At 44.9% G+C, this 27121-nt stretch overlaps 1 protein-coding gene across 1 annotated transcript in view; it reads left to right on the top strand.

Moving 5' to 3' along the window:
- The window catches only part of AFF2 (AF4/FMR2 family member 2), a 604855-nt gene extending 578702 nt beyond the window's left edge, over window positions 1-26153 (top strand). The window contains exons 13-20 of the mRNA XM_045285489.1: window positions 439-716; window positions 1503-1566; window positions 4940-5076; window positions 9338-9409; window positions 9766-9859; window positions 12163-12215; window positions 14818-15008; window positions 22237-26153. Of these exons, the coding sequence (XP_045141424.1) occupies window positions 439-716; window positions 1503-1566; window positions 4940-5076; window positions 9338-9409; window positions 9766-9859; window positions 12163-12215; window positions 14818-15008; window positions 22237-22358 (1011 nt within the window). The 3' untranslated portion in view covers window positions 22359-26153. The remainder of the gene's footprint in view (window positions 1-438; window positions 717-1502; window positions 1567-4939; window positions 5077-9337; window positions 9410-9765; window positions 9860-12162; window positions 12216-14817; window positions 15009-22236) is intronic.
- The last annotated feature ends 968 nt before the right edge of the window (window positions 26154-27121 follow it).

The following is a 27121-nucleotide window of genomic DNA, read 5'->3' as shown; positions in this document are numbered from 1 at the left end:
ATTGCTTTATTTTGGTGTTCTAGAACCAAATCTACACTATCTCTGAGGTCTATATGTTGTCTGCTGGACAAGCTTTTACAAGGTGCCCTAAGGACTCTGCTCACCCTAGAATTAGAGCAGAAGACTTCAGTCAGTCGGTCTCTCTGCCTCCATCTCCTCTTTCCTCCCGTTCGATCCTGCCCTCCCTTTCCCCTTCCTTCTTCTCCCCCTTTGCCTTTTCTGCTGGATTTGGAGCTTGGCAAATGGTGTTCTTACTAGATTGATAGAGCCATGTAATAGCACCTGATTAGCTCGGCTTGGGGTGGCACCATAGGGTGAAAGCGGGTGGTTTGCTTTCCTCCTGCCTCTTTCCAGCATGTTCCCCAAGTGAGAGACTTTATGAAAAGACAGTCTCAAGAGCTACCCCTAATTGAAGCTCCTTGTCCCCCGTTTTCCCAGGAGGAAGACACGCCCAAAAAGGCAGCCTCAGCCACCATCACTGTCACCAACACTGGTACCGTCACTACTACTGCCGGGGTCTCTACCACTGTTACGGCCACTACCACAGCTACGGCCACCACGACAACCACTACCACCACCATTTCCTCCATTACCACTGCCATCACGGCTGGCCTCATGGATAGCACTCACCTGGAGATGACGTCCTGGGCGGCCCTGCCACTCCTGTCCAACAACAGCACCAATGTCCGGAGACCCAAGCTCACTTTTGATGACTCGTATGTTGTCCCCAGATTCTGAAACACAATTTAGGACCAATGACGGGGGTGGAGTGGGGGGAAGATAATGTTTTTCATTCTATGACTATGTGGCCCCAAATTAAAATTTTAGCACCAACTCCCATAACGATCCTGAGCCCATGCCCAGGAGCCTTGGTGGCATAATGCATTATGCATTGGTGGCTAGCCAGAGAGTCAACAGTTTGAATCCACCAGCCACTCCGCTAGAGAAAGACAAGACATTCTAGTCCCATAAAGAGTTACAGCCTCAGACATCCACAAGGGCAGTTCTACCCTGTCCAATAGGGTTGCTCGTAGTCAGACTTGACTCCATAGACTGAGTTTAGATTTGGTGGGGTTGTTTTTGTTTTTGCCCACTCCCACCTATATCTCTGTGTCCACCAACATATGGATCTGGCCCATGTTCATTGGTGGAGCTTTGGTACCATTTCCAAGGGCAGGTGCGGAATCCCAGGTTGCTTTCCTACCCATGTTCTTATAGACAAACATGTGCCAACAAATAGATTGCCCTCTAATGATGGAGATGGACCAATGGGATTCTTCACCCTAATAAGCCATTATGCACTTGAAATGGCACTTATAGGATTATTTCAAAGTTTATGATGACATAAACATTCATCTGCTTTTTTCAAGGCATTATATAAGAATAGAGGTGTACCGATAATAATAGTTTGTGTTTATGGTCTGACTCTTTGGTCTTTTAATCAGAAGGTGAAAAAAACCTCAACACTGAACTCTGAAAGAGCATGTGTTCTGTTTGTTTAGGGTCCACAATGCTGATTATTATATGCAGGAGGCTAAGAAACTGAAGCACAAAGCTGATGCCCTGGTAGGTTCCCTTCTTCTCTCAGCTTTGCTCCCATTAAGGTATTTGCTTTGAAGGAAAGCAAAGAAGGTACTGTCCCCACCTGCCCGGCATTCAGTAGCACAGACCCTACCTGCTCTGCTGCCCCTCGCAGCTCCTCATTCTCAACAGCAGCGGATTTCTGGCCGTCCTCTCCTTGCGCCAACTTCAGAGGCCATCCTCTCTGGTGGAGGGGCTCCTGTGGGGCCCTGCCCACCAGTATTGGGCGAGGGGAGAAGGTTGTGGAGAGCTGGCGAATGTGCCTTGAAACATCCTGGGGAAACTCAGCTCTGCAGCAGCACCTTGGCTCCTTGTTGCTGGGAATGCATGCTTCTGGAAGACTCCTGCAGAGAAAGAAGGTGCTGTCGTGCAGGTCCCCCAGGACACATGGCCCAGTTGCCCCCAAGTGTCTGGACCACCTCCACCAGCACTTGACAGACGATCCCAACCGTGTTTCTCCACCCCAGCCATACATTAGGATCCCTAGGGGACCTTTAGAAACACCGAGACCCCGATGATGTCCAGTTCACACCCCCAAAGAATGAAATCAGAACTTCTGCACATGAGACCTAGGCATGGGGCTTAAAGCTCCCAGGTGATTCCAGAGTGCAGCCAAGATGGAGAATCCCTGGTCTAGAGAACGTGCTGAATTCAGGCTCCTCCCTCTGATTACACCCCAACACAATTAGAGGTGTCCATTCAACACGCTGTGTTTCAGAAACTAAATGTAAGCATCCTCCTCGAGGCACTGCCTCCCGGGCAAAGCTGTCAGGTGAGGTTTGGCACCGGGAGGGCTCCTCAGGAATGCCACAGCAAGCTTTAAATGGGACGAGTGTGAGACTGGCAGTGGTGGCCATGGCCCTTGCTTCTGCACCTTCCCTATTATCTGTCATCCCCCGGTCATCCCGACTGCTTGGCTGCTGTCAGCAGCTGGCCATTTTGTGATGTGAATTGTCCCTTGGACACAATTGGCTCCTGCACCAGCAATGACAAAGCTGGAGAAGACTGCATCCGTGACCCTCCTATGGGTGGCCAGAGGTTTGAAAGGCAGTGGGTTTTCTTTAAAAGACCCCCACCTCACTGCACTGCAGAAGGGCTCTGGAGTTTGCCCTGTGTCAAACTCATGACAAGAGAGCACACACAGGTTCCTCGCAGTGCCTGTTTCCTGGCTGGTGGTTAGTGGGTTGCCCATCTGAGGCCGTGAAGCAAACCAGTGGCACAGAATTCAAATCATGTTCTACCTCCTAGGATGTGTTTGTGTGACCACTCTGCAATCACTCTTGGTCTCATCCATCTAGAAAATGCATTCTCAATGGCAGACATACCACCCTCATGGTGGCAAAATAGGTCCCTAGGAAGTGCCTGAAAAAGATCTTAGATATCCAGATGATTTATGGCCCTTCAAAGGGCCACTGTGCATTAAAAAGGTCTTTAGCATGTGTTTGGAACTAAAATTTCATGGATTTGTGTTTTTTTAAATATCTTTTAAGATTCCAGGCAGGGATGATAATGGATGAAAAGTTGAGAAACTCATTTAGAGGAATGACCTTTTTGCATGACCTCTGTCTACACTGGAGCCGAAAGCATCCTTCTATTGCAGTTCAACCACCTCTTTTAGGAAGGCTTTGAAAGAGAGAAAACAAATAAATTAAAATATATACTCTAGTCCAGTGGTTCTCAACTTTCCTAATGCTGCCACCGGCGTTGAATCATTTGTTTAAAAAGCAAAACAACTACTCACATCAAGGAAGTGTATATTAAAGTAGCGGTTCTCAACCTAAGGGTCGAACGACCTTTTCACAGGGGTCGCCCATTCCATAACAGTAGCAAAATGACAGTGATGAAGTAGCAACGAAAATCATTTTATAGTTGGGGAGGTTACCACAACATGAGGAACTGTATGAAAGGGCCGTGGCATTAGGAAGGTTGAGAACCACTGGACTAGATTATCCATAAGGCTCCTTCAGCTGTGGGTTAGTCAGTGAAAATATCACTTTTCCAAATCAGGATGTAAAGATTCACTTCCAAATAGGAGCACCAGGCAAAGCCTGGTGGACCCAAGAAAATGATTTTAGGAGGCACGAGAGAAAAGAGATCATCTGCATATGCACCCAGGTTTTCGTGAAACCACTTTGAACTGGGTAGGCACCAGTGTTTTCCCACAGCCGCTTCCAGAAAGGAAGCCACCAATTTCCTGCAGTACATAAAAGCTGAAGAACATTTACTGTAAAGAGAGTCATTACAGCGGGAGATTGTGCAGGACCCGTAACTCATCATTTTATAGTTGCACTTAATCCTTTCCTAGAGACAGCCACTCTGCCATTTTGAGAATTGAAGCCTTCACAGTTACATAGGAAATATTTTGATAAAAGGTATACAGGAAAATTAAAAGAGCTCAATCTGCATTATAGGGACTCTTTTGCATAAAAGACCCTATTAGTGGAATTCTTACATCCAGCTCTCAAAAATTGAACGTGTTAAATAGTGTTATAAAACACTCACTATAAAAGTGCCATATATAATATTCATTACACATAAAAAAGAAATCAGTATGTCTAAGTCAGTTCAATCATGACCATTATCAGGGCTCAAACCTTTTGCAATAAAGTTTTACTAAACTGAAATATTTAGTAGGGCTATATTTTGTGGCTCTTGGACACACTATTTCAGACCATCATTTGCAAGGCAAGTGATGTGATTCTTGTCAACAGTCAGAGGACAGCTTCACATTATTTTTTTTCATGACGATAGCCTCCATTCGTTACTCAGCTCCCGGAGGCGGGGTTGATTTGATGTGTTCGCTAACAGTTGGAAAGCCAAGACTGCATGTGTTCATTGCCCAGGAGGCTGAGGACAAGCAGGTCTGCATTGCAAGCTTGTTCTCTAGACACCACAGAGGCTAGTGAGGTCAGTAAGCTCAGCACGCAGAAACCTGGCCTCCACTAGAATGATCCCGGTAGCAGCACCTTCAGTAATACCACAAACCACCCCTGATACCTGGGCTGCATCTGTCCTTGCGGGTTCTCCTCCCACTCAGCCTCCTTTTTAGAACAAAAGAATCTTAAATCAGTTCCTTTGCTTCAGATCCATACATTCATCCTCACCTCTATCTGGGTTTCTCAACCACAGCACGCGTGGGTCAGCTAATTCTCTCATGCGGGGCTCACCTGTGCTTTATAGGTTGTTTAATAGCATCCTCGGCCCCCACCCACTGGATGCCAGGAGCAATCATGCCCCCCGTTGCAGCAACCAAAACCATCTTCAACGGTTCCCTGGGGAGAAAGCATCTCCCTGGTGGGAAGCACTTCTTCTACAAGAAGAGGGGGCATGACGCTGATGAGTCATCTTCCTCTTTCAGTTTGAGAAATTCGGCAAAGCCGTCAACTACGCCGACGCAGCCCTCTCCTTCACTGAATGTGGCAATGCCATGGAGCGAGACCCGCTGGAGGCGAAGTCCCCGTACACCATGTACTCCGAGACGGTGGAGCTGCTCAGGTGAATGGCCTTTCGGCAAACATCTGCCTAAGCTCGTTGGAGTCATAATTAGGCCCTGATATGTTTGAGAAAATGCCATTTCAACATATGAATGATTTGTCTGTCGAAGACACCTTCTGCTTAGGGCTCATTGTAATCAGTTCTTGCCATTTCATTCATGTCATGGAAATTTCCAAATTGATGGGCATTGCTTTTTTTTTTTAATCAATGACTCCCTTTCCAAGGTTATAATGAGTGTGTTGTAATTTGCAGTATTTGTAAAAATTCAAATGGAAAAACAGAGCGGGTGGAAGGGACGTATAGGAATGTGGCATCGACGACACCTGTCTTTTCAATTGCGGGGGGATGGGGGTGGGGGGGTGGTGGTGGTGGTAGGGGAAGTGGTGCTCTCAGGATTTCTGTGATTAAACTGTGTTTTCTAAGAATCCCTGCCTTGGTTATTAAAAAAGGAGGGGTTATTTAAAAATAAAAAGTCACCGTTTAAGGTCACAGGTGTGGAGTTGACTTCCCCAGGAGATAGAGAAAGCGAGTGGAAATAGGAGAGGGTGTAATAGCTGCTAGGCTTATTGGTTTCATTTGCATTTTAAATAGAATTTTCTGGCCTGTTGGTCTTGGTGGAGAATTTGTGGGTAATCAAAATTCCCTAGAAGAATTCGGAGGAGAAAGAGAGGAAGAAATCCTGTCTATTCTGGTGTTTCCTAACAATCTGCAGAGATTTGTGAATCTCCCTCTAGATCAGTGGTTCTCAACCTTCTTAATGTCGTGACCCTTTCATACAGTTCCTCATATTGTGGTGACACCCCCAAAAAACCCATAAAATTATTCTCCTTGCTACCTCATAAATAACCCTGTGAAAGGGTTGTTTGACCCCCCGGTTAAGAACCACTGCTCGGAGTCATAGGAACATGCCATCTCTCACAGGACAGGCCAAATCACTGCTCTGATCCAATGAGCAGTGTGGTACCTGAAAGCCCCTGTGTTCTCATCACCCTCTGCATCTATTCATCAAGAATGCCAGGCCTGCTCTTTACTCTCTTGCTTGTGGCCGCAGAAACGCTTATGGATCTGTAGCTGCCAAGTACTGAAACCTTCAGACAGGCATTGGGCAAGTTTAGTTTGTTTTCTGTTTTCTTTTTTTTCCCCTTTAAAAAAATTCAAAAGAACTGGATAAGCGTAACCAAGACAAAACTGTAAAACTATATTCAGACAGGATCAGAAGAGTCTGCTAAAGCCCCCGAAGGAGGGATCTTGACCATGGAAACCCTAACCTTAGCTTCCAGACCAATCTCCCAGCTTTCGATGAGTGTTACTCTGAGAAGTGGGTCCCAGGGGAGAGGCCGAGCCTTCCTCCCCGACTTCCTTCTTGCACCATTCCATATCTCTTAAGGCGAGATTGGTTTTCCACTGTCTATTCAAGCTGACCTGCAATTTTCAAAGATGAAGATGAAAGATGAAATTGCCGGGCAAAAGTAATCAGGACTCAAAATTGAGGGAAAACATTAATGAACCACCCGAGAGAGCATCCATCCTCTCTAATCATCCTGAAATGCCAATGGAACATAGACCCTTTTTTATTATTAACAAGATATTTAAATGATAAAGTACAGAGTTAGCAAACAAACAAAAGGATGGGGGCACTAAGCCTCTCCTCAGAGGCTGACAGGGGTGTGAAGTGATCGTTGTAAGATGAAAGTCATTTGACATTGTGTAGGAAAAGCCATACAAATACACATCTCTAGCTTTTAAACCAGTAATTCAACATCGAGAAATGTGAATTTCCTGTACTAAGGGAAATAATTGAAAAAATAGAACAAGCTATCTGTTCCCTGTCAGCGTCAGCATTATATACGGGAGCAAGCAATTAGCAGCCAGTCAAATAATTAATAATAGAAGAGTAATTCTTCATACAACAGAAGATGCAACCAAATCCTTTGCAGCCAATCAAATGCAACAATTATGAAGACCCTGTGACCCCGTGGCAATCTGTGATAGAATGTTAGCGTAAAAGAGAACTGCAGAATGTGCTGCAATTATGGCCATGAGAAACGTGTGCATACACTGACCTGGAGGGAAAATGAGATCCCAGTTGTCATAACCAAAACACCGGACCAGTTGCCATGAAATTCATCCTCGTACTAGGGAGTAGAACTGCCCCATGGGGCTCTCTTGGGAACCAGACCCTCAGGACTTTCTTTCGTGGAGCCACTGTTAAGATTGCGGGTGTTCTGCGCGCTCTCTCCACACTCTTGTAAATTTAATCTTGTGAAAATGTATACAGACTCTTCAGAATACAAAAGCAAAAACCCCAATTTAATTTTATGGCGAAAATGTTGTGAATGCATTTGTTGCCATTAAACAGCACTTGTTTTCCTCTAACAAGAAAAACAATATAAAACTTCTTTTCTCAGCCTAATTTCCTTTTCATCACACGCCATTTCCTCCCCATAGGAGTACCGCCAGGGCATTGTAGAAGTCAAAGGAAGATCTATGGACATGCACCTTACAGTCCATAATTTTTTTAATGTTTGGCTTGGTAGCAATGGTAGATTCCCAGGCAGTGGTTGGGAATAAGGCAAAAGGTCCCGGTCTCCTTCAGTAACTGGTGCACAGCGTCAGGAACCAGCCAGGAGCATGGACGAGGAGATGATCCTCTGACCTCATGCAGATAGGAAATGTGGTCCTGAGATGTCAAGGGCTCCACGCATGCTCTATTCCAACCTTCACCTTTGCTCCCTTGCCCTAATAAGGTAGAGGAGAGTCCCAGTCTCTCCTTCCCACTCTCTCCTGAAAGGGTGCCATCTAGGATCACAAGTACAGCACGAGCCAGTCCTAGCCGAAGAGACATTCACTGACCTGAAGCAGATGGCCCCAGCTTTACGTGCATTTACTGTGTGCTTGTCCTCTCCCTCTACTTTTATTTTTTTAATTTTCTGTGCAGAGTGTATCCCTTTTAATGAGGGAAATTTCCGTTGGGAATAAAATGAAGGAACATTACTAGGTCTTCTGGTCCATTTAAGCAGTGGAAGCTGCACTAGCAAGTCACAGTGAAGGCGGCAGCAATTAGAGGATGATTGTAATGGGAACATAGTTTTTAGTAGTGCAATATTATGCTGAAGAGAGTTTTATTACTCTCTCCCCCGACAGAGTGCCAGCTACAGAGAGAGCGCCCATTTTCTTTGTTCAAGTAATTATAGTTTTTCAGAGCCTGGGGAATCTCCAGTAGAAAGTGTACTTGTGAAAACAAGCGGGCCATCCCAGTGACTAGTCATCCCAGTGATCCAGATGTCAAACAGAGTTAGATTTATTATATCATAACCCCCCTTGGCCTGACATTGCAACAACAGAAGGGACTCACAGCAAGGTGCCGGTCCTTTTGTTTGAAAATGTTCATATCACAGAACTGGTGTCCTAAGGAGGACGCGGGGGTGGGGTGGGGGTGGTCTTGGATGGCCACTGGGGGAGGGGCTGCTGCAAGGAGGAGGTTCCTGCGGCTCTCCACCGCCTGCACACATCCGACTTCCTTATGCAACACTGAATCCCATTACTTATTCTCCTGCAAGAACCTGTGAAATTGCATTAAAGCTCAGACAATGATTTTATTCAATAAATTGATTTTCAAGAGCCTAAATGCCCAGAATGGAATGTGCTCAGTTAGAAGGAAGGAAAAAGGGAAAATACTCAACCTTTTATCCCCACAGCGTGGAACAGTAACAATTAAAGGGGATGGAAAGACAAAACATACAAGCACTATAAATTAAGGGTGCTTGGCCTTAAAACGCTGTGAAATCACCCTGCCTTTTAAGAAAACCACAGCGCTTTCTGTAGGAATGTGTCCGAAACCAGAGCCAATTAGAACAGACCTTCTAACTGGGTGATTGAGGTCTCCCTGGCTCGGGTAAGGCAGCGTTGTGTATGATTTACCTCATCTGTCATAAAGGGAACTGAGACTGGCATTTCTGTTTACCGCTTACTGAAAATGAGCAAGGCTGTTTAGGGAGAGGAGTTTAGAAACAGTATTTAGCCAGCATTGACACACACACACAAAATAATAATCCCACAGCGTCGTCCCAGACCCAAGTCACCAGGTGGCAGGGCTTTGATCATGAGTTTCAGAAGAGCTTTTGTCCACTTGCTCGTAGCCAGCCTTTCCACCCACAGCAAGTTTGGGGCTACCTCTTGTGCCAATCCAAATGCAAATGGATTTGGGACTTGCTGAGGGACATTCTAATTCTCTACTTTCTCGCTTGCTTCCTCCTCACAGGTATGCAATGAGGCTGAAAAACTTTGCCAGCCCCTTGGCTTCGGATGGGGACAAAAAGCTGGCGGTATTGTGGTGAGTCCCACGGAGGCCCCAAGGAAACATGGGATGGGGCAGAAGGGTTTGGAAACACCAGCCCATCTTAAGTTGCTTACCCTAACCCCATATTTGTGTTTTCTATTAAACTATTAGAGGATCATGAAAGGGGTTATTCAGTTGGCAGCCACACGTGCAGCTTCCTAATTGAGATCCTTCTCAAGATGGAATTGGAATATATCTTCCTTCCATTAAACATAAATAAATCAACGCGATGTGTGTGTTCCTGAATCTACCTCTTCCAAGGAGACACACACAGGTGTCAGCATTTTGGGTAGAATTGAGAGGTGTCATTCTTCACGAATAGTAACGCCAGCCCTTCCTCCACTCCACAGCTACCGCTGCCTGTCACTGCTTTACTTGAGAATGTTCAAACTGAAGAAGGACCATGCTATGAAATACTCTCGATCACTGATGGAGTATTTTAAGGTAATCCTTATTTTGTGGACTTGAGAGGTGGAAGGGAAATCAAACCATTAACAAGACATACTAGACAAGTTGTGAAATGTCACTTGACCAAATGCAGGGATCAAAGCTTCTTAGGCGTGACCAAGGGCAAGGGGAGGGAGAGCCAAGTTATTGCTTAAGAGACACTGAGTTGCAGTTCAGAATGAGAGGGAGTTTGGGAAATGTATCGTGGCGATGATTGAACAACATGGCGAATACAATCAAAATCTCGGAGCTGGACAGATTAAAAATGGCAAAGGTGTTTTTACAGCAATTTTTTTAAAAAAAGGCCAATGACAAAGGATTGTTCCCAAAGGCTGGCCCTCCCATCTCTTCATTTAGCACTCAGCAGAGAGCCTACTTGTTCGATTTGGTTCTCTGGAATGAGATGGAGCCTGCTTCCCTGGTTATTTTCTCACACTGAACCAATGGCCCTAATCAACTTCTAGAGTACAGACAGCCCAGGGCTCTGTGTTTCATCCTGCCCTGCCTGGTGTACTCCACGTGGGCTGAGCCATTGTGTGTGGGACCAGGATCCTTCCTGTTAAACCAAGAGGGACCACTGGAGCCACCATGCATCTTTAGGAAGACATCTTTACCCCCTGGAAGTCCTTTGGCCTTTAGCAGTGGTAGTGGGTGTGTGTGTGTATGTGTGAGGTGGTTAGAGTGCAGTTGTTGCACTTTATCATAACTTCCTTGATCATCAAAGGTAATCCATCATTCATTAAACCAATTTGTGCAAGCCTAAACCGATAGCCAACCATGCAATGTTGAAGGTGGTAAAGAACCAGCATAGATAGTGCGTGCGAGCCCCAGCCTGCTGCTTGGCTGGTCCCAGGCATAGTGGCTTAAGGGTTCATGGGACTTCTGCTGCTTCTTTCCCCCAACACTGGCTATGACTCAGACTTGGGGAAGTTCAATGCTTCTTCTATTGAAAAGGACCCCCCCCCACCACCATATAAGAAAGAAAATGCATGAGTCCTCGTAGCTAAATTGAGACAAAGCAGTTGTTTGAAATGATTGAAATTGCGAGTTTCCATCAAACATCCTCACCCAGGGCCGGAGGTGGGTGGAGAAGACTCCGTGGTTGGGCACAGGTGAAGGACTGAGAGAGAGAGAGAGAGAGAGAGAGAGAGAGAGAGAGAGAGAAAGTCCCACAACTATATGGAATGAACCAAAAGCGACCAAGGGGATTAAATACAAAAGCTGCCCTTCCCTTCACATGTTCGCGCCCCGATTCTGCTCCAGCAAGGTGCTTCTCACACTGGATGGTTCATGAACACAGAGAACTGGACTCCTCCCCAGACGGTCCAAGTTGGTGGGTCTGGGTTGGGGCCTGGGAATGTGCATTTCTAACAAGCCCCCAGGTGCTAAGAGGTTGCTGGACTTGTGGTCACTGTAGGAAACTCATGCACTGGGGCATGCTGGGAGCATCTGCAGGCCTCTGCAGGAGCACACATCCCTCACCCCATTTACTAAGTGGGCGGGCTAGAAGTCAAGAGGCAGGGCATGAGAACTACAAGCTGTACAGCAGCACGCTAAGTGACAGTGCCCGAATCAGACACTGGGGTGCAGGCACGGCAACCCCAACCTGTTGTCGTTCTTGTTAAGTGCCATTGAGTTGGTCTCAACCAGAGAGACCTTATTCACAAGAGAAAGCAACTGCACCCCTCAACCTGGAGAGACCAGTATTAGCACCTCCTTGTCATGTGGTCATAGCGACCCGGTAGGCCAGGGCAGAACCGCCCCTGAGTTTTTGCTACCATTGGCTCTCATGGCATTGAGCTTTGATTTGGCCCAGCTGTGGCTGCCGGGTCCTGGCCCAGCACACTCAGAGTTAGCAAAGGACTCGCTCCCACATAACACCCTTACCCTGACCCCCATCCCAGAAAAAAAGTTTGCAACTTGCACGAAGGTGAAAAGCTTTCCTGTGTGCTCTGAAGAGCTTGTTTTGCAGCATAAATTTCAGACGAGGGATAATTAAACCACTTCTTGGAGAACCGAGTCTGATTTCTCTGGGCCTGTTCGCAGATAAGATCTTTCATCAAGTGACTTTCATGGTCCTGATTGCAGCCCACTCATTATCCTAACCAGCTATTTTCCTCGAGTGTGTCGGGGCGTGCTGACGTACACATCCATCCCGGCGCCGCAAACGGAACAGGAGGCCTCCGGAAATGCTGCAATCAATATTAATGTGCTCGAAATCACACTTCCATCTGTTTCTGAATTAATAAAACGCAAATTAGATGTCCTTATTTCCCTCTCTCTCTCTCCCTCTCTTTTAGCAAAATGCTTCCAAAGTTGCTCAGATACCATCTCCGTGGGTCGGCAATGGAAAGTAAGTATCTCACGAAAATGGCTGTTTTGTGTGTTTCCCCCCTGAAAACAAGGGACTGAACGGAGCCCAAATATTTGGCAATGACAACTTAGGAGAGGAGGCTGCTTTACGGTGCAGGCATGCGTCAGCTCCCAGCAAGCCAGCGAAGTTACAAAATGATGCCACACCAAATCCTCCGGCTGTTTGATCTTGCAGCCAGACGACGGCCATAAAACATGTCCGCTAATGAGATGGCAAGCCCGGTGCCATTTGAGGGAGGCCGAGCCCAGTTAACCTCCACTGCAGTGGGTTTTCAATGATTCACTCAGTAATGAAAGACCAATGAAATATTCATTGATATATGGTAAGTGCTGTTTAATAAAACCTAAGGCATAATAGTTCTGAAAATGTGAAGGCACTTAGTCAGCCAATTATCTGCGCCTTCATGATGATTTTTATATTAATACTAAAATAGCCTGACCTAAAATGTGCGCCTCTGAGGCACAATGGAATCACAGCTTCCCGTGGCCTGATTTTGAAGTCTTTGTGCTATAGGGTTGCCATGAGTTGGTACTGACTGTATGGCAGTTAGTGAGTGTTTGGGAAGGGGCCCTGGTGGCACTGTGGGTTAAGTATCTGGGCTGCTAACTACAAGGTTGGCAGTTCAGCTCCACCAGTCGCTCCGAGGCTGTCTGTTGGACTCAGTGGCAGTCAAATGTGCTGGTAGAGTTAGGTAGGGCCTAGAAGCTGTGGTGTGGAGTCAGGAAGTTCTGAGGAAGTCCGGAGGAGGCGTTTCCTGTCTCTGCATGTGTATCTCTGGTATTTGTCAGATAAGCTAACCGTCAGTCCAGTAGTTCAAACCCAGCAACTGCTCTGAGGGAGAAAAGTGAAGCTGCCCACTCTCACAAAGATTTAGAAAGCCTCAGAAACCCTAACAAGGGTCAGTATGAGTCAGAGTTGACTCCGTGGCATTGGGTTTGGGCCTTCGATGGCAAGGAAAGAGCCCCAGGGTCACTATGTGTTAGTCTTTGGGTTGCTAGTTCAAAGCCACCAGCCACTCCTCAGGAGAAAGATTCAGCTGTCTGGTCCCTTAAAGATGAACAGACTCAGAAACCCAGTTGAGGGTCAACTCAACCGTATTTGGGGTTTGTTTTGTCTTTAATGGGAAGGACGAGGCCTAGTGGTTTACACTGTAGCCCCGTCAATAAGACTTCAGTGTTCTAAACGAAAAAGGGACTGTCAAGGTATAAGTGGTAAAGAGAAGGCACTCGTTGTCCCTCGGGTTTCTGGACATCATTGAACTCCTTGGCTCTAACCCTTTCTTCGAGTAGAAGCCTGCCAGGCCCAATGAGGGAACAGGATGAAATCAGGGCTTCTGGGGTCCCAGGACTCCTTTCCCCGCACCCCAGGGCCCACTGTTAGCATAGGTGGCACGTGACAGCTCTGTGGGGATTACAAAGGAGAACATATTCTTTTCTTTCCATAAACTGACATTTCAGCGCTAAAGATCACCACTAGGGAAAAAGACTGAAAAATAGCACTTGCAACATGCCCCAGCAAAGGAACCCATTCCTGGCTGCTTTGTCATTAGTGAACACTGCTGTACCCTGGACCCCTTAGCTGAGACAGATGCTCCTTGGGAGTTTGGGAGGGATTTCACTTCGCTGACTGCCATGCCTGGGAGCACACTGGCTTAGTGGTGTTCACCAAATATGTTTCGAAGAGATCATGATGGGTCCTCCGACTGTTTTCGAATTAGCAGTTGCCACTGTGGGAGTAGGTAGAGCTCCCACTGAGCTGTTTGTTTCTCTAAACCAAGGGTGGCAAACTGGCGGGCCCCCAAGGTCATTTTCTGTGGGCCATGATGCTCTGAAATAAAATGAAAATAGAAAAAAATTGTTATGAAGAAAAAAGTGCTTAGGGGAGATCGAGGCAATACCGTACACACAATTCCCTCGTTACATTTGATTTCAGAGCCTGGTAGGCCACAAAAAATGACCTCGGGGGCCGCCAGTTTGACACCCCTACTCTAAACTATCACAAGGTTTGTTCCAGCTACTTAAAGGTAGACTTCACACCAGAGAAACCCAGTGCTGGCATTTCCCAACCAAAGAAGCATCGGGGATGTCAAGGGTGGTGTTGAATGTTGGGAAAGGAGAGAGAGAGGAAACAAAACCAAACCCACTGCCTGGGCGTCAACTCTGACTCAAGGTAATTCCAAGTGGGTCAGAGTCGAACTGGGGATTTTCAGGGGCTGCTTTTTTTTGGTAGATTACCAGGCTTTTTTTCCAAAGAAAACAGAAGGGGCCTCACTCTGCAGGTTGGCCAGGGAGGTCTGGGGGTGTTGGTCAGTTAAAGAAGATGTGGCGTGGTAATCAGTTTGCTCTTTCTATACCAGGGCCTCCAAAGAATGCTATGGTGTTAATGAAAGTTCTAGTATGTTCCCCTCCAAGGAGTCAGGGAGATGTGGGAACAAGCCTCACTCCACTGGGGCTTCATGTCTGTCTGTACACCATGCTAGCCTTCTCTACTGAGATGCCACCAATATTACGAGGGCAGCTAGAACCCAGATGTGGCTCTTTGCCACCACCCTAACATGGCCCCTTTATTTCCATTCCCCCAGGAACACTCCGTCACCAGCGTCTGTCAACAACATCTCTCCCATCAACACGATGGGGAACTGTAACAATGGCCCAGTCACCATTCCCCAGCGCATTCACCACATGGCTGCCAGCCATGTCAACATCACTAGCAACGTGTTAAGAGGCTACGAACACTGGGATATGGCCGATAAGCTGACACGAGAGAACAAAGGTATGCTCACCCACTCAACTCCTCTTTCTTAGAGCACCATGGAGTCAGTTGTGCTTTGAAGAACTTGACTCTCGGTGGTGGCCTTGTCTGTCTCTCTGATGGCCAGGGCTTAGATGAGGGAAGGGAGAGTTAGCTTTAGGCTGACACGGTGACCCATTTTTGCTGAGAGTGAAAGCTCTTGGATTTTGTTCTCTGGTAGAGCTGAAACGGATCTGAAGGGTGATGTGTTGGCAGATAACTAGTTCAGTATTCCACTCAAGAATGAGGATCAATGCAGACAGAGTCAAAGAGACAAGGAATGATTTGCAAACTAATTAAGATCCTGTTGGCTTCTGATGTCAACTTTAATCGCATCTTTTTCGAGAGATGAGCTTGGATTCAGGATTCTATCTTCATTGGAAACATCCGCTCCACAGAGTCCATTGGGAATCAAGGGCCAAAGCTCCCTTGGTGTTCCTCACTCTGACAGCTGGGATCAGGGCCCTCATCAAGGCAATACGTGAGGTTTGCTATGAAAGAAATACAGAGACAAGCCCTGCCTCGGGCTCACAAGGGAGCCTCGCTGTCCTGTAGAAGATGGGACAAAGAAATACACAGTGTATTTGCTCCAACCATTCATCCAGCTTGGCGAATTCAGAATCACAAGTCACAGACTACACCACTTCATTCAAGGTGGAGACAGACAGGGTTTTTTTCAGAATCAGACTCCCAGCAGCTGGGAATAGTGAATTTGTTTGATCAGACACAGGGAGGCATTAGCAATCTACACGGTGCAGGGACTACAGGGAGAGGGCCAGGACCTAAGCAGTCAGCGGCTTTCTAGGAATCCGGTTGGACCTGCTGACCTCATAAAGGTGGACATCCCAACGAGTGCTCCTTCCTGTGTGTGTTGCGGGATGGGGGGGATTCGGAGGTGGGGGGTGGGGCTCCCTGGACCCCATAGCCTAGTTTATCTCCCAGCCATGGACAATCTTAAACTCTTTTGGCCACCACCAAGCTCTCATCCATATAGTACTTGTAATGATGATGATAAAACTCACCCAGAAGGATTATAGAGATTGGTTGATGCAATGACACACATAAAGTACCTAGTAGACAATATTAGAGACACCCTACAAATGTTTCCTCTCTTTCCTCAGCCCATGTTGTTGTTAGGTGCCATTGAATGGGCTCCGGCCCATAGCAACCCTATGCACAACAGAACAAAACACTGCCTGGTCTTGCCCCATCCTCACAATTATTTCTATGCTTGAGCCCATTGTGGCAGCCATACTATCAATCCATCTCCTTGAGGACCTTCTTCTTTTTCGTTGCCCCTCCACTGTACCAAACATGATGATAGACTTCCCCAAAACTGGTCTCTCCTGAGAACATGCCCAAAGTTTCATCATCCTTGCTTCTAAGAAGCATTCTTCACCCATAATGTATCTATATAATTGAGGAGTCCCTGGGTGGCTGCTCACCTAAGAAGGGGTTGGAGGTTCGAGTCTGCCCAGAGGCAACTTGAAAGAAAGGCCTGGCATTCTACTGCTGAAAATCCAGCCTTTAAAAACCATATGGAGCACTCGGACCCCCATGGAGGCGCCATGGGTTGGACTTAAGTCAAGAGCAACTGGTAACTCTAGTTCATGCTCTCTGTGGCTATGAAAGCCCTCTCCATAACATGGGACTTTAACTCACAATCCAGCTCTAAACTCACAATGACTCTCAGTTATTTGCATGTATATGTTGCATTTGTCTATGCATTCATTTGCACGATCATCGATAGCATCTAAACCCCTGCTATATGCCAGGTATATGCACTATTTCCTTTATCATTTATTGTTGAATTTACCCGAACTTTATAGATGAGGCTTAGTGAGGGCAATAAACTCACCCTTGATTTCACAGCTCTTTAATGTGGGGAATAGGAATTGAATCTAGATCTGTTTCTAGAATCTGAACTCTTAACCATCTGGTTACAATGCCTATCTAGAGAACAAAATAAACCCTGGGTCCTCAGAGACCATCAGTGAGATGGTGCCCTCAGTGACCTGAGTAACGGGCAAGTCTTTTCTAGGTACCTGGACATTTAGAGAAAACCTGGCCCAGAGAACCAGGCTCACACAAGGGTTCTGGAAAACATGCTGAGCTTGTCTGCCTCTACCCTTTTCCTGGCTCCTTTTTTTTTGTGGGTAACTCAAAGAAAGTGATTAAATATTTATGGCTTCCCTTCAGAATTACATCCATTTTCAAAATCTGTTCAAGCCATCCATCCCTTCTAAATCAACTGAAGATCCTTCCAAGAACAGTGCAGTAGCCTTGCCAATGTTAGGGTGAGATGGTGTGTCGGTATTGAATACGGAATCCAAACAACTCTGTCATTCCACTAGAGGAGAGAAAATATGCCCTGCTAATGCTGCCATGCAGCTTTTCACTAGACTTGGGAGAGGACCTAGTTTGGAATACTCTGGAGTTTCACGTGCTTCTCATTTCTGATCTGCTTGCATTTGAAGATTTTCCTCACATTTGTCTTGTCCATATAGAAATGGGAAACTAGGAGTTTCCTTTCTGCATACCACCGGAGTCAACCGTGTATCTGAACCTTGCCCACTCAGTGATGCCATGAAGATGGATGAGGTTGGGTCTCAATGTATAAGATGCCTGTGCCTCCACCATCCCATGCCACAGAACTGCAAATGTCATACTGCATACGGTTCCGGTATTGGATCTAGAATGCTCACACTCTCCCACCCTAACTACTTACACTGCTTACTTGAAACCATTATTAGGACGGAGATCTGATCTGTAGTTAAGAATGCCACAGAGAACACTGTGTAGAATACTCAGAGGATGTCCTGGCTCGCAGGAGGCTTCCATTCGTTCAACAATGACTAGGTCCTTTAACATTTCCCTACTATTGAATTAAATCAGGAAACATAGTAGATGCCAAGAATCATTTATTCCTTTATCAGCAGAAATTATTTTCTTATTGCATAACACAGCTTAAGAAGTATCACATAGTCAAATGAAGTGGATACTTAAGGGAACAGGCCTATGTGTTATGCAGAACATGAAGGACAGCTGTATTTTTCAGTGAAATAATCAAGTCCATGAAACCTACACATGGAAATTTTTCCAATAAGGCAAGAGAGCATCCACACCACTGCAGGGCAATCTGTAGTTTCCCCCACCAGCGTCCTCACCCCAAGCCAGCACAAGCATGATTTCCTCATGATGGAGTTGGCCTCCTCTGTTGGTGTCAACAAAGAGCACTGCAGCTTTCTATATGTGTCTCTACAAGATGGACTGACACAATGACTGCAACAAAGGACTCAACCATAAGAATTATGAGGATGGTGCGAGAACTGGGCCGAGATTCCTTCTGTTGTGCAGAGGGTCGCTGTGGGTGGGAACCGACTTGAGAGCGCCGAACAACAGCAACATAAATGTATTTATACATCCATAGCGATATCATTACTGACCTCACAAAATCCCGAAGATATGCTTACTTGTGCTTTAGTGACTGTGCTAAGACATTCGACTCTGTGGACTATAACAAACGATGGATAAACTTGAGAAGAATGGAAATCGCAGGGCAGTGCTCATGTGGCATTTGTACATGGATCAAGAGGCAGTTGTGTGAACAGAACAAGGATGCACTGCATATGGTTTATGATCATGGAAGGCATGTGTCAGGGTTATATCCTCTTACCATACTTATTCAATCGGTATGCTGAGCAAATATTCAAAGAAGCTGGAGTTATATGAAGAAAAATGGGTATCAGGACTGGGTACAGGATGTTCGCAATGTGCAATCTGCAGATGGCACAGCCCTGTTTGCTGAAAGTGAGGAGGACTTAAAGCACTTGCTGATGCAGATCAAAGATCTCAGCCTTCAGAAGAGACCACAACTCAATGTCAAAAAGACCAAAATCTTCACAACTGAACCAATAGATCATGGTAAATGGAGAAAAGATTGACATTGTCAAGGATTTTGTCTTGCTTGCACCCATAATCAATACTCCTGGAAGCAGTAATCAGGAGAACAAACAATGCATCACATTGGGCAAATCTGCTGCATTAAACATCTTTAAAGTATTGAAAAACAAGGCTGTCACTTTGAAGACTAAGGTGTGCCTGACCCAAGCCATGATCTTTTCAATGGCCGCATATGCATGTGAAAGTTGAACACTGAATAAGGAAGGTCGTACAAGAACAGATGCATTTGAATTGTGGTGCTGGAGGAAAATATTGAAGTACTGTGGACTGCCAAAAGAACAAACAGATCTGTCTTGGAAGAAGTACAGCCAGAATGCTCCTAAGAGTCAACAATAGTGAAACTTCCTCTCGTGTACTTTGCATATGTTGCCAGGAGAGACCAGTCCCTGGAGAAAGTTGTCATGCTTGGTAAAGTAGAGGGTCAGCGACAAAGAGGACGGCCCTCAATGAGATTAATTGACCCAGCAGCTGCAACAATGGACTCAATCATTAGAACAATTGTGATTTGGCACAGGACCAAGCAGTGTTTTGCTCGCTTGTACCTAGGATCTTAATGAGTAGAAACCAACTCTACAGCACCTAACAACATCTATTAATAATGAAAGTGAGAAAGCAATTACTGGTGAATAGCAAAGACTTCAGCCTTCAGTATTAGTTACACCTCAATATAAAGAAAAACAAATCCCTCACAACTGGACAAATAGACAACCAGATGATAAAGGCAGAAACTATTGAAGTTGTCAAAGATTTCATTTTACTTGAATCCACAGTCAACACTACTGTAAACACCAGTGAAGAAAGCATATGATGCACTGTCTGAGGCAAATCTGATGCACAAGACTTCTTTAAAATGTTGAAGCATAATGCTATCACATTGAAAACTAAGGTATACCTGACACAAGACATGGTATTCCATATGCATGTGAAAGTTGGACATGGAATAAACAGGATCAAAGAACTATTGTGCATTTGAATTATGGTGCTGGCAAAGAACATTGAAAGTACTATGGACAGTCAGAAAGACAAACAAATCTATCTTGAATAAAGTACATACACCTAGATTGCTCCTTAGAAAGGAGGATGGTGAAATGCTGTCTCACCTGCTTTGGACATCCTACTTGGTGAGATGGCGGCGCAGGGGAAAAGAAGACGACCCTGAGTGAGATGGATTGACACAATGGCTGCAATAATGGGCTCAAATGTAATGACAATTGTGAAGATTATGAAGGACCTACATGGCAGTGTCTTGTTCTATTTGAACAAAGGATCTCCTTGAATCAGAACTTATTCCACAACATCTGATGACAACATCTATTTATACACATACATATATCCTTGCTTATTACACACACTCACCATAAACCTCCACAGGATTGCAATGTATTTTTATATTCCATTGTCCGAGAAAATATATAAGTGGGTCTTCAAAAAGTTCGTGGAAATATCCCATTCTTTTTGTCATTGGTTTTGTTGTTGTTTTCTTTTGTTGCTTTGTTTTGCTGTCTTGTTTTTGTGTATATTATTGTCTCTACATGTCTATCTAGATAAGATAGGTGGTATAAACAATCTGGAGGAGAAAACAACGGGAACGATGGTTCTGGGGGGACACGAGAGAGGGGGATGCAGGGGGAAAGAAAGTGGTGTTAACAAACCCAGGGACAAGAGAACAAGTGACCCAAAAATCAATGGCGAAGCGGGTATAGGGCTTGATCAAGGGCAATATAACTGAGAGGAATTACTGAAACCCAAAGAAGGCTGAGCATGATAGTGGGACAAGAGGAAAGTAAAAGGAAATAGAAGAAAGCACTAGGAAGCAAAGGGTATTTTAGAGGTCTAAATACAGGCATGTACATATGTAAATATATTTATATGATGATGGGGAAATAGATCTATGTACATATATATATATATATAGGTTTAGTATTAAGATAGAAGATGGACATTGGGCCTCTACTCGAGTACTCCCTCAACTCAAGAACACTTTTTTCTATTAACCTGGCATTCCATAATGCTCACCTTCCGGACACGATCACTGAAGACAAAGTGGGTGCATAAGCAAATGTGGTGGAGAAAGCTGATGTTGCCCGGCTATCAAAAGTCTTAAAGGCTTGAAGGTAAACACAAGCGGTCGTGTAGCTGAGAAGCAACAAAGCCCACATGGAAGAAGCACGCCAGCTCATGTGATCATGAGGTTTCAGTGGGATCAGGTATCAGGCATCAAAGATCCAGAACAAAAAATCATATCATTGTGAATGAGGGGGAGTGCATAGTGGAGACCCAAAGGCCATCTGTAGGCAATTAAACATCCCCTTACAGAAGGGTCACAAGGAAGAGACGAGCCAGTCAGGATGCAGTGTAGCACCGATGAAACATACGACTTTCCTCTATTTCTTTAATGCTTGCCCCCCCCCCCACTATCATGACCCCAATTCTACCTTACAAAACTGACTAGACCAGAGCATGTACATGGGTACAGATAAGAGCTGGAAACACAGGCAATTCAGGACAGATAAACCCCTCAGGACCAATATTGAGAGGAGCCATACCAGAAGGTGGGGGGAGAAAGGGGAAACCGATCACAATGACCTACCTATAACCCCTTCCCAGGGAGATGGACAAAAGAAAAGTGGGTAAAGGGACACATCAGTTAGTGTAAGAAATGAAAAAATAATAATTTATAAATTTTTAAGAGTTCACGGGGGAGGAAGGGAAAAATGAGCTGATACCAAGGGCTCAAGTAGAAAGCAAATGTTTTGAAAATGAGGATGGCAACAAATGTACAAATGTGCTTGACACAATGTATGTATGTATGTATGGATTGTGATGAGTTGTATGAGCCCCCCCTAAAAAATGCTTTTTTATAAAGAAGAAATATTCCATTCTCTCTAAATTCCATTTTTCACAAACTTTTTGAAGTTCTCTCATACAATAAAAATGGTTTAAAATTGTTAGGAATTAACTAAGGGATTTAAATGAATTTATGTTTTATTAATCGCAAGAACACCTACAAGTATCATTCAGGCTGCTGAGTTTTGGCAGCTAAAGACAGATTAAAATACATATGGCATTTTGGTCCCTTAGTAGGCAACTCTATAAATGGTTGTTGAATCAATGGATGAATGAACAGAACTGCAAACAAATAGCTTTCCCAATGCTCATGTGTTTCTGTGGTTCTGTGAAGACCACTTAGCAACACATTTGTATCATATTATTCAAAGGCTTGACCAAAGTCTGCTCTTATTTTCAGAATTCTTTGGTGACCTGGACACGTTGATGGGGCCTCTGACCCAGCACAGCAGCATGACCAATCTTGTCCGCTACGTTCGTCAGGGACTGTGTTGGCTGCGCATCGACGCCCACTTGTTGTAGTGGGTATTCTCCATTTCTCACATCACCCATCACTACCTCTACCAGTACCGACTGGTGGAACTTCACTCATTTGGGAAAGTTCTCTTGGATTATGTTTGTTTTTAATGCTTCTTTATCTGTGAAAAACAGAAGTCATTGTACGTGGACACTACAACTTGAGAGCTGCCTGTGTTTTCTTAAAACCTAGTCGTTTCCCAGCATTTTATAAGTATTCTTCAGACCCCATCATCCTTCTGTGCGTCATGGAATGACACGGTTCCTACAGTGTCAGTCCACACTACCCAAAGACTGGAGAGCACTTGTGATGATAACAAATTCCTGAGAAATGAAACAAAATGTTTTACCCATCTATGACAACTTAGACACAAAGGACCTACGCAGATTAAAATTTTCAGCCATAGCTCATTCCCAAACTATACTCTCATGTCCAGAAAAGAACATACTTTAGAATCCATTGTTTAACTTTTGTTCTTTCCACAGACTCAATCTTCAGGTGAGAATTTCCATTGCCCAAACCCAGTGGCTAGAGGCTGTAGCAATAGTGAGGTGTTCAGACAACAAATCAGCAGAGCAATGCCACTCTTAAGGAGATGCTATACCAGGCAACCAAGGCCTTGTTTGTTAGCATCCCTTCCTGGTTGCCCATTTTTAAAGTTGTAATAATGAGAAAGAATGGTGCCATTAATTTAGACACTTCTAAGGCATTGTGTTCTGAACTCCATGATTTGAAGCTTAAGTCCTTGTCTGGGATTCTCTCTTTGCCAAGCTCTGCTTTTAAGGAGCAGTGAAATGAATGTTTGCCCTAGTAGCCAACATGTTACCCTCCAGGAAGAGATGGAAGATAGGAGTGGTCTGAAAAAGTGGCCACAAGGAATTCACACTTCTATGTCCTTTGAAGTTGGTGGGCAAATCAGCCATGAGTAGGGTTTATCCATTTTATTTTGCTAAAATCCGTGGAAACAAAAGTCAAGTTGTCACTGCTTCGAGGCAAGAATATACAATTTATTTCTTAGCAATTTTAAAATCTGGACTTCCCCAATTATTATCCATATTTTACATGGCTTCTTTTCTTTCTTTCATACTTCTTTCCTTTTTATTTTCTTTCTTTCCTTTTGGCTCATTCATTTTTGACTGAAATACAATCACTGATTCTATGACATTTTTTATTAGCATGAAACAGTTCCATGAAAATTCCAAAGAAAACACTTAACTCTAAGTAGTAGCTAGCCTTTAAAAAAAATAGAGAAAGCCTTAGGGGGAGTAGGGCAGCTTGGGTACTTGCAAAGTACACTGAAGATTATGAGGCAGTCATATGATTTGTAGAGATCTCTCGATCCCTTGTGATTATCCATCCCCACCCAATCTGGGCCACCTCCCTTCATGTGAGGTCCCTAAAAATCACAATGTAAATACCATCTTGGGTGTTCCAGCTCACCAGAAGAGTCACCCATGTGCAGTGAACACTATCCAGATGTCAATTCATTGTAATAACCTGCCAGCATATAATTCCGCATAGCCTTTAATCTACTGAGTTCTTGAATTCTATTCACTGAGTCATGGCCAGATAAATAATAGATACATGCACATTAAAGATGCAAACTTGTATGATTTTTTTTAAAGCAAGTCATGCAAGTCTGTGATTGGAACAGCAAGTGGTTGGCCACCTTGCACTCTCATTGTCAAGATCGGATGCTTCCCCCATTGCAAAAGAGTCACACTTGAGCTCTGCTCTGGACATCTTTGAGTTTACGACCCTTTGTGGTAGAAATCATACTCTAATGGCTAAAGCCATGTTGTTGAGGTGACTGATACGAATATCCCAGCAGCTGAACTCCGCACCCACTGTGGTTGAGCTTTACTTTTGCCGCCTCTAACACACACACACACACACACACACACACAATTTAAATACAAGAGAATCCTGTCTAAGCCTCTTACATGAGGAAAACAATAACGTGGAAGACTATGAACACCCAAGTCATTGATTTCACAGCTGTGGGTGTCACATATCAAACTTAAGCTGATGTTTTTGCAGTGACTCAAGTTCTCTCTTTGTTTTCCATGGCTTACCAGGTCAAGCTCCTGGCTATTCCAGCCAATGAAGTCCACTGGGCTTGACTTATAAATCCAACCCAGACCATTTTATTCCTTCTACTTAGGAGTAAATCTTGAAAATCAATCTCCACAAACTAGACAATCAAGTGTTAGGCACAGTTTCCCTGGGAAACAAGCATAATACCTTGTGCTTGTAGCTCTAGTAGTTTCAGCCAGTTAACATTGACTTTGCATGCAATAGGGAGGTGGTAGGTCATCCTACTGCCTAATGTCACTCCTGAAGCGTGAGGGTGACGTGTGTGTTCAATCAGCAGCACAATGATCAAGTCTGACAGTTGAGCTCACGATCACCACCTGATTATTTGGCAGACCCACTTAAAAAGGCAGCTTAACACCCAGTTAGCCATGGAGGAGAATGTATCATTCGCTCCCTGAGGAGACAGACAGATACCTTTCAGGCTCCTGATGGAGGATCATTGCTATTTTCCAGGCACTCTATTCATTACACTGCAAATGGCGATGTGTGTCATTGGTATGCAACTCTTCCAGGGATGGAGATATTTGGTCAACTAACTCTTTTGTGTCCCAGTTTGTGAATATGAGACATGTGGATGGCAGGGCAAGATGCTGCCTCTGAAGGAAGTCGATTTGCATCTCCCTAGTCCTTGGCAGAGGAAGCCTGGTCGAACACATGGGAATAAGAATAGGGAAGTAGGGTAATGGGTGGGGAGTAATGGTCAGCATTCACCCAAGCAAGAAAAAATGAGGAGGGAATCTCAGCCCTGCAGTGTGGACGAAGGAGAGCCACCACTATGCCTTCATTTGTCACCAAGCTCCAACCGCAGAGAGTTTGACAATTTTGTATTATGTTGACTAGACTTTGTATTTTTAATTCCCTTTGGATTTTTGGTGGTTTTATCACATTACTGTCCGAGTTTGGTAGGTAGGATTAATTTGAAAAGTATTTACTAGTGTGGTCCTCAGGGTAGAGTTTAGCCATAAGCATGTTTTAGCCCACCTATAAACTGTTACTTACTTAATCATTTCATTGCAATGTCCTAGTTGCTTTGTATTTGGATGTCATCATTGGGAAAGCAGGTTAGCTGTTGCTACTTTTTCTCCATGTAATGAAAGAAAGAGGTCTAAAGCTTCACAAGCACATTGCAAATTCAGAAGCTGTTGGCCAAGGTGTGTTTTGTTGAGTTGGCGAATATATGGATCATCATTTGAACATGTTAGCCCTGAGCAGGATTTTGTTCCCTCATGACTTTGCAGAAGCGATCTCGATCTGATTTTGTTTAACTCCATTTTGCATCCCAGAATTCAAAGTTGGAGTTTGAAGTCTTTACAAAGGCAGAAGTGATAAGCTGTGAGACTGAAGCCCAATGTACTTCTCAAAGGACATGATCAAGTTCACTTGCATGAGTTGGTGGGCGAGAGAACTAAATTGGATCACTGGGGGGGACTGAGTCAGGCAATGGATCTGCCTGTTAAGAGAAGCATCACTATCCCCATTGAGAGAACATGTAGTGAGATGCTGTCGCTACCCAGTATCAAGTCAATGGGTTGACTCCTTGGCCCCAAACTCAATTCTGTTGGGGAACATGTTGAGCCAGTTGTCGGTATTCTGTTACTCAACTGGCAAACTAAATGTGCCACTGTTGGTGTCGTCCTTGCTGTTGTTTCTCCTTTTGTCTCGCACAGCCATCTTCTTATAATTAAACACTGATTCTTTTTTCACTTTGGTGTTAGCAAACGACAATGACAGAATGGCATCTGTGTCTTGGAGATCAGCTTTCACCCCGGCAGAAGGCTCCTCTGAGGCTGGGCTCAGACATTCATCCTCCCACCAGATACTTTGTGGGCAAGAAAAAGCATTCATTCCCTTGTCATTCTCCTCCTCACAAATCTAGAAGCCTTCTTTACCAAGAGCATCAATCACATTGAAAACTGCATTGTGGGAAGGGTGGCTATAGTGAAGGTGGAGGGTGGAGAAAGCCCCTTCGGGCCAGACTGCAGTCCTTGCTTCTTTGTACTTGATGTGAGACCATTCAGAGGACTCACACCAAGTGGGGCATGGAGATTTGGAGCTTTGCTGTTTCAGTAACTGCAGTGTAGACTAATGGTGTTTAATAAAAGTCCTTCAACACTTCAAACTCTTTATACCAGTGACTTCAATGTTGGTAGCTCTCCGGTTTTTGCCAGATTTGAGGAGAGAAGAGGGAAGCAAAGGAAGCCTGTCCCCAGGCTCCTGGCAGGACATTGTAGTATAGACCCATGTCCATTCCTCTGCCAGCCCAAGCTGTGAGATACATGAAGAATGCCATAGGGCAGGGATCCTCAAACTTTTTAAACAAGGGGCCAGTTCACTGTCCCTCAGACCGTTGAAGGGCCAGACTATAATTTAAATAAAAACTATGAACAAATTCCTATGCACACTGGACGAGTCAGCTGCTAAGCAGGACAGGCAGCGGCGGCAAAAACACAGGGTGGGCTGCATGTGGCCCACGGGCCACAGTTTGAGGATCCCTGCCCTAGGGAGTGCTTTCAGCAGAGATCTTGCTTCTCCTGCATGAGGACCTCTTTCCCAGCCTTTGCAGTGAGGAATCAGCAGCCATATTCAAAGCTTAAAGATTTTCAGGTGCTTTACACATACTTGCTTGGGACTGCATCACACATGGGACTGTCAAGCAGAAGTGTCTGAGACT

The sequence above is a fragment of the Echinops telfairi genome, unplaced genomic scaffold (genome assembly GCF_000313985.2).
Source record: "Echinops telfairi isolate 266 unplaced genomic scaffold, ASM31398v2 ScPeMD7_7472;HRSCAF=8510, whole genome shotgun sequence".
NCBI classification, from domain to species: Eukaryota; Metazoa; Chordata; class Mammalia; order Afrosoricida; family Tenrecidae; genus Echinops; species Echinops telfairi.
This window is presented reverse-complemented; position numbering and strand designations above follow the sequence as displayed.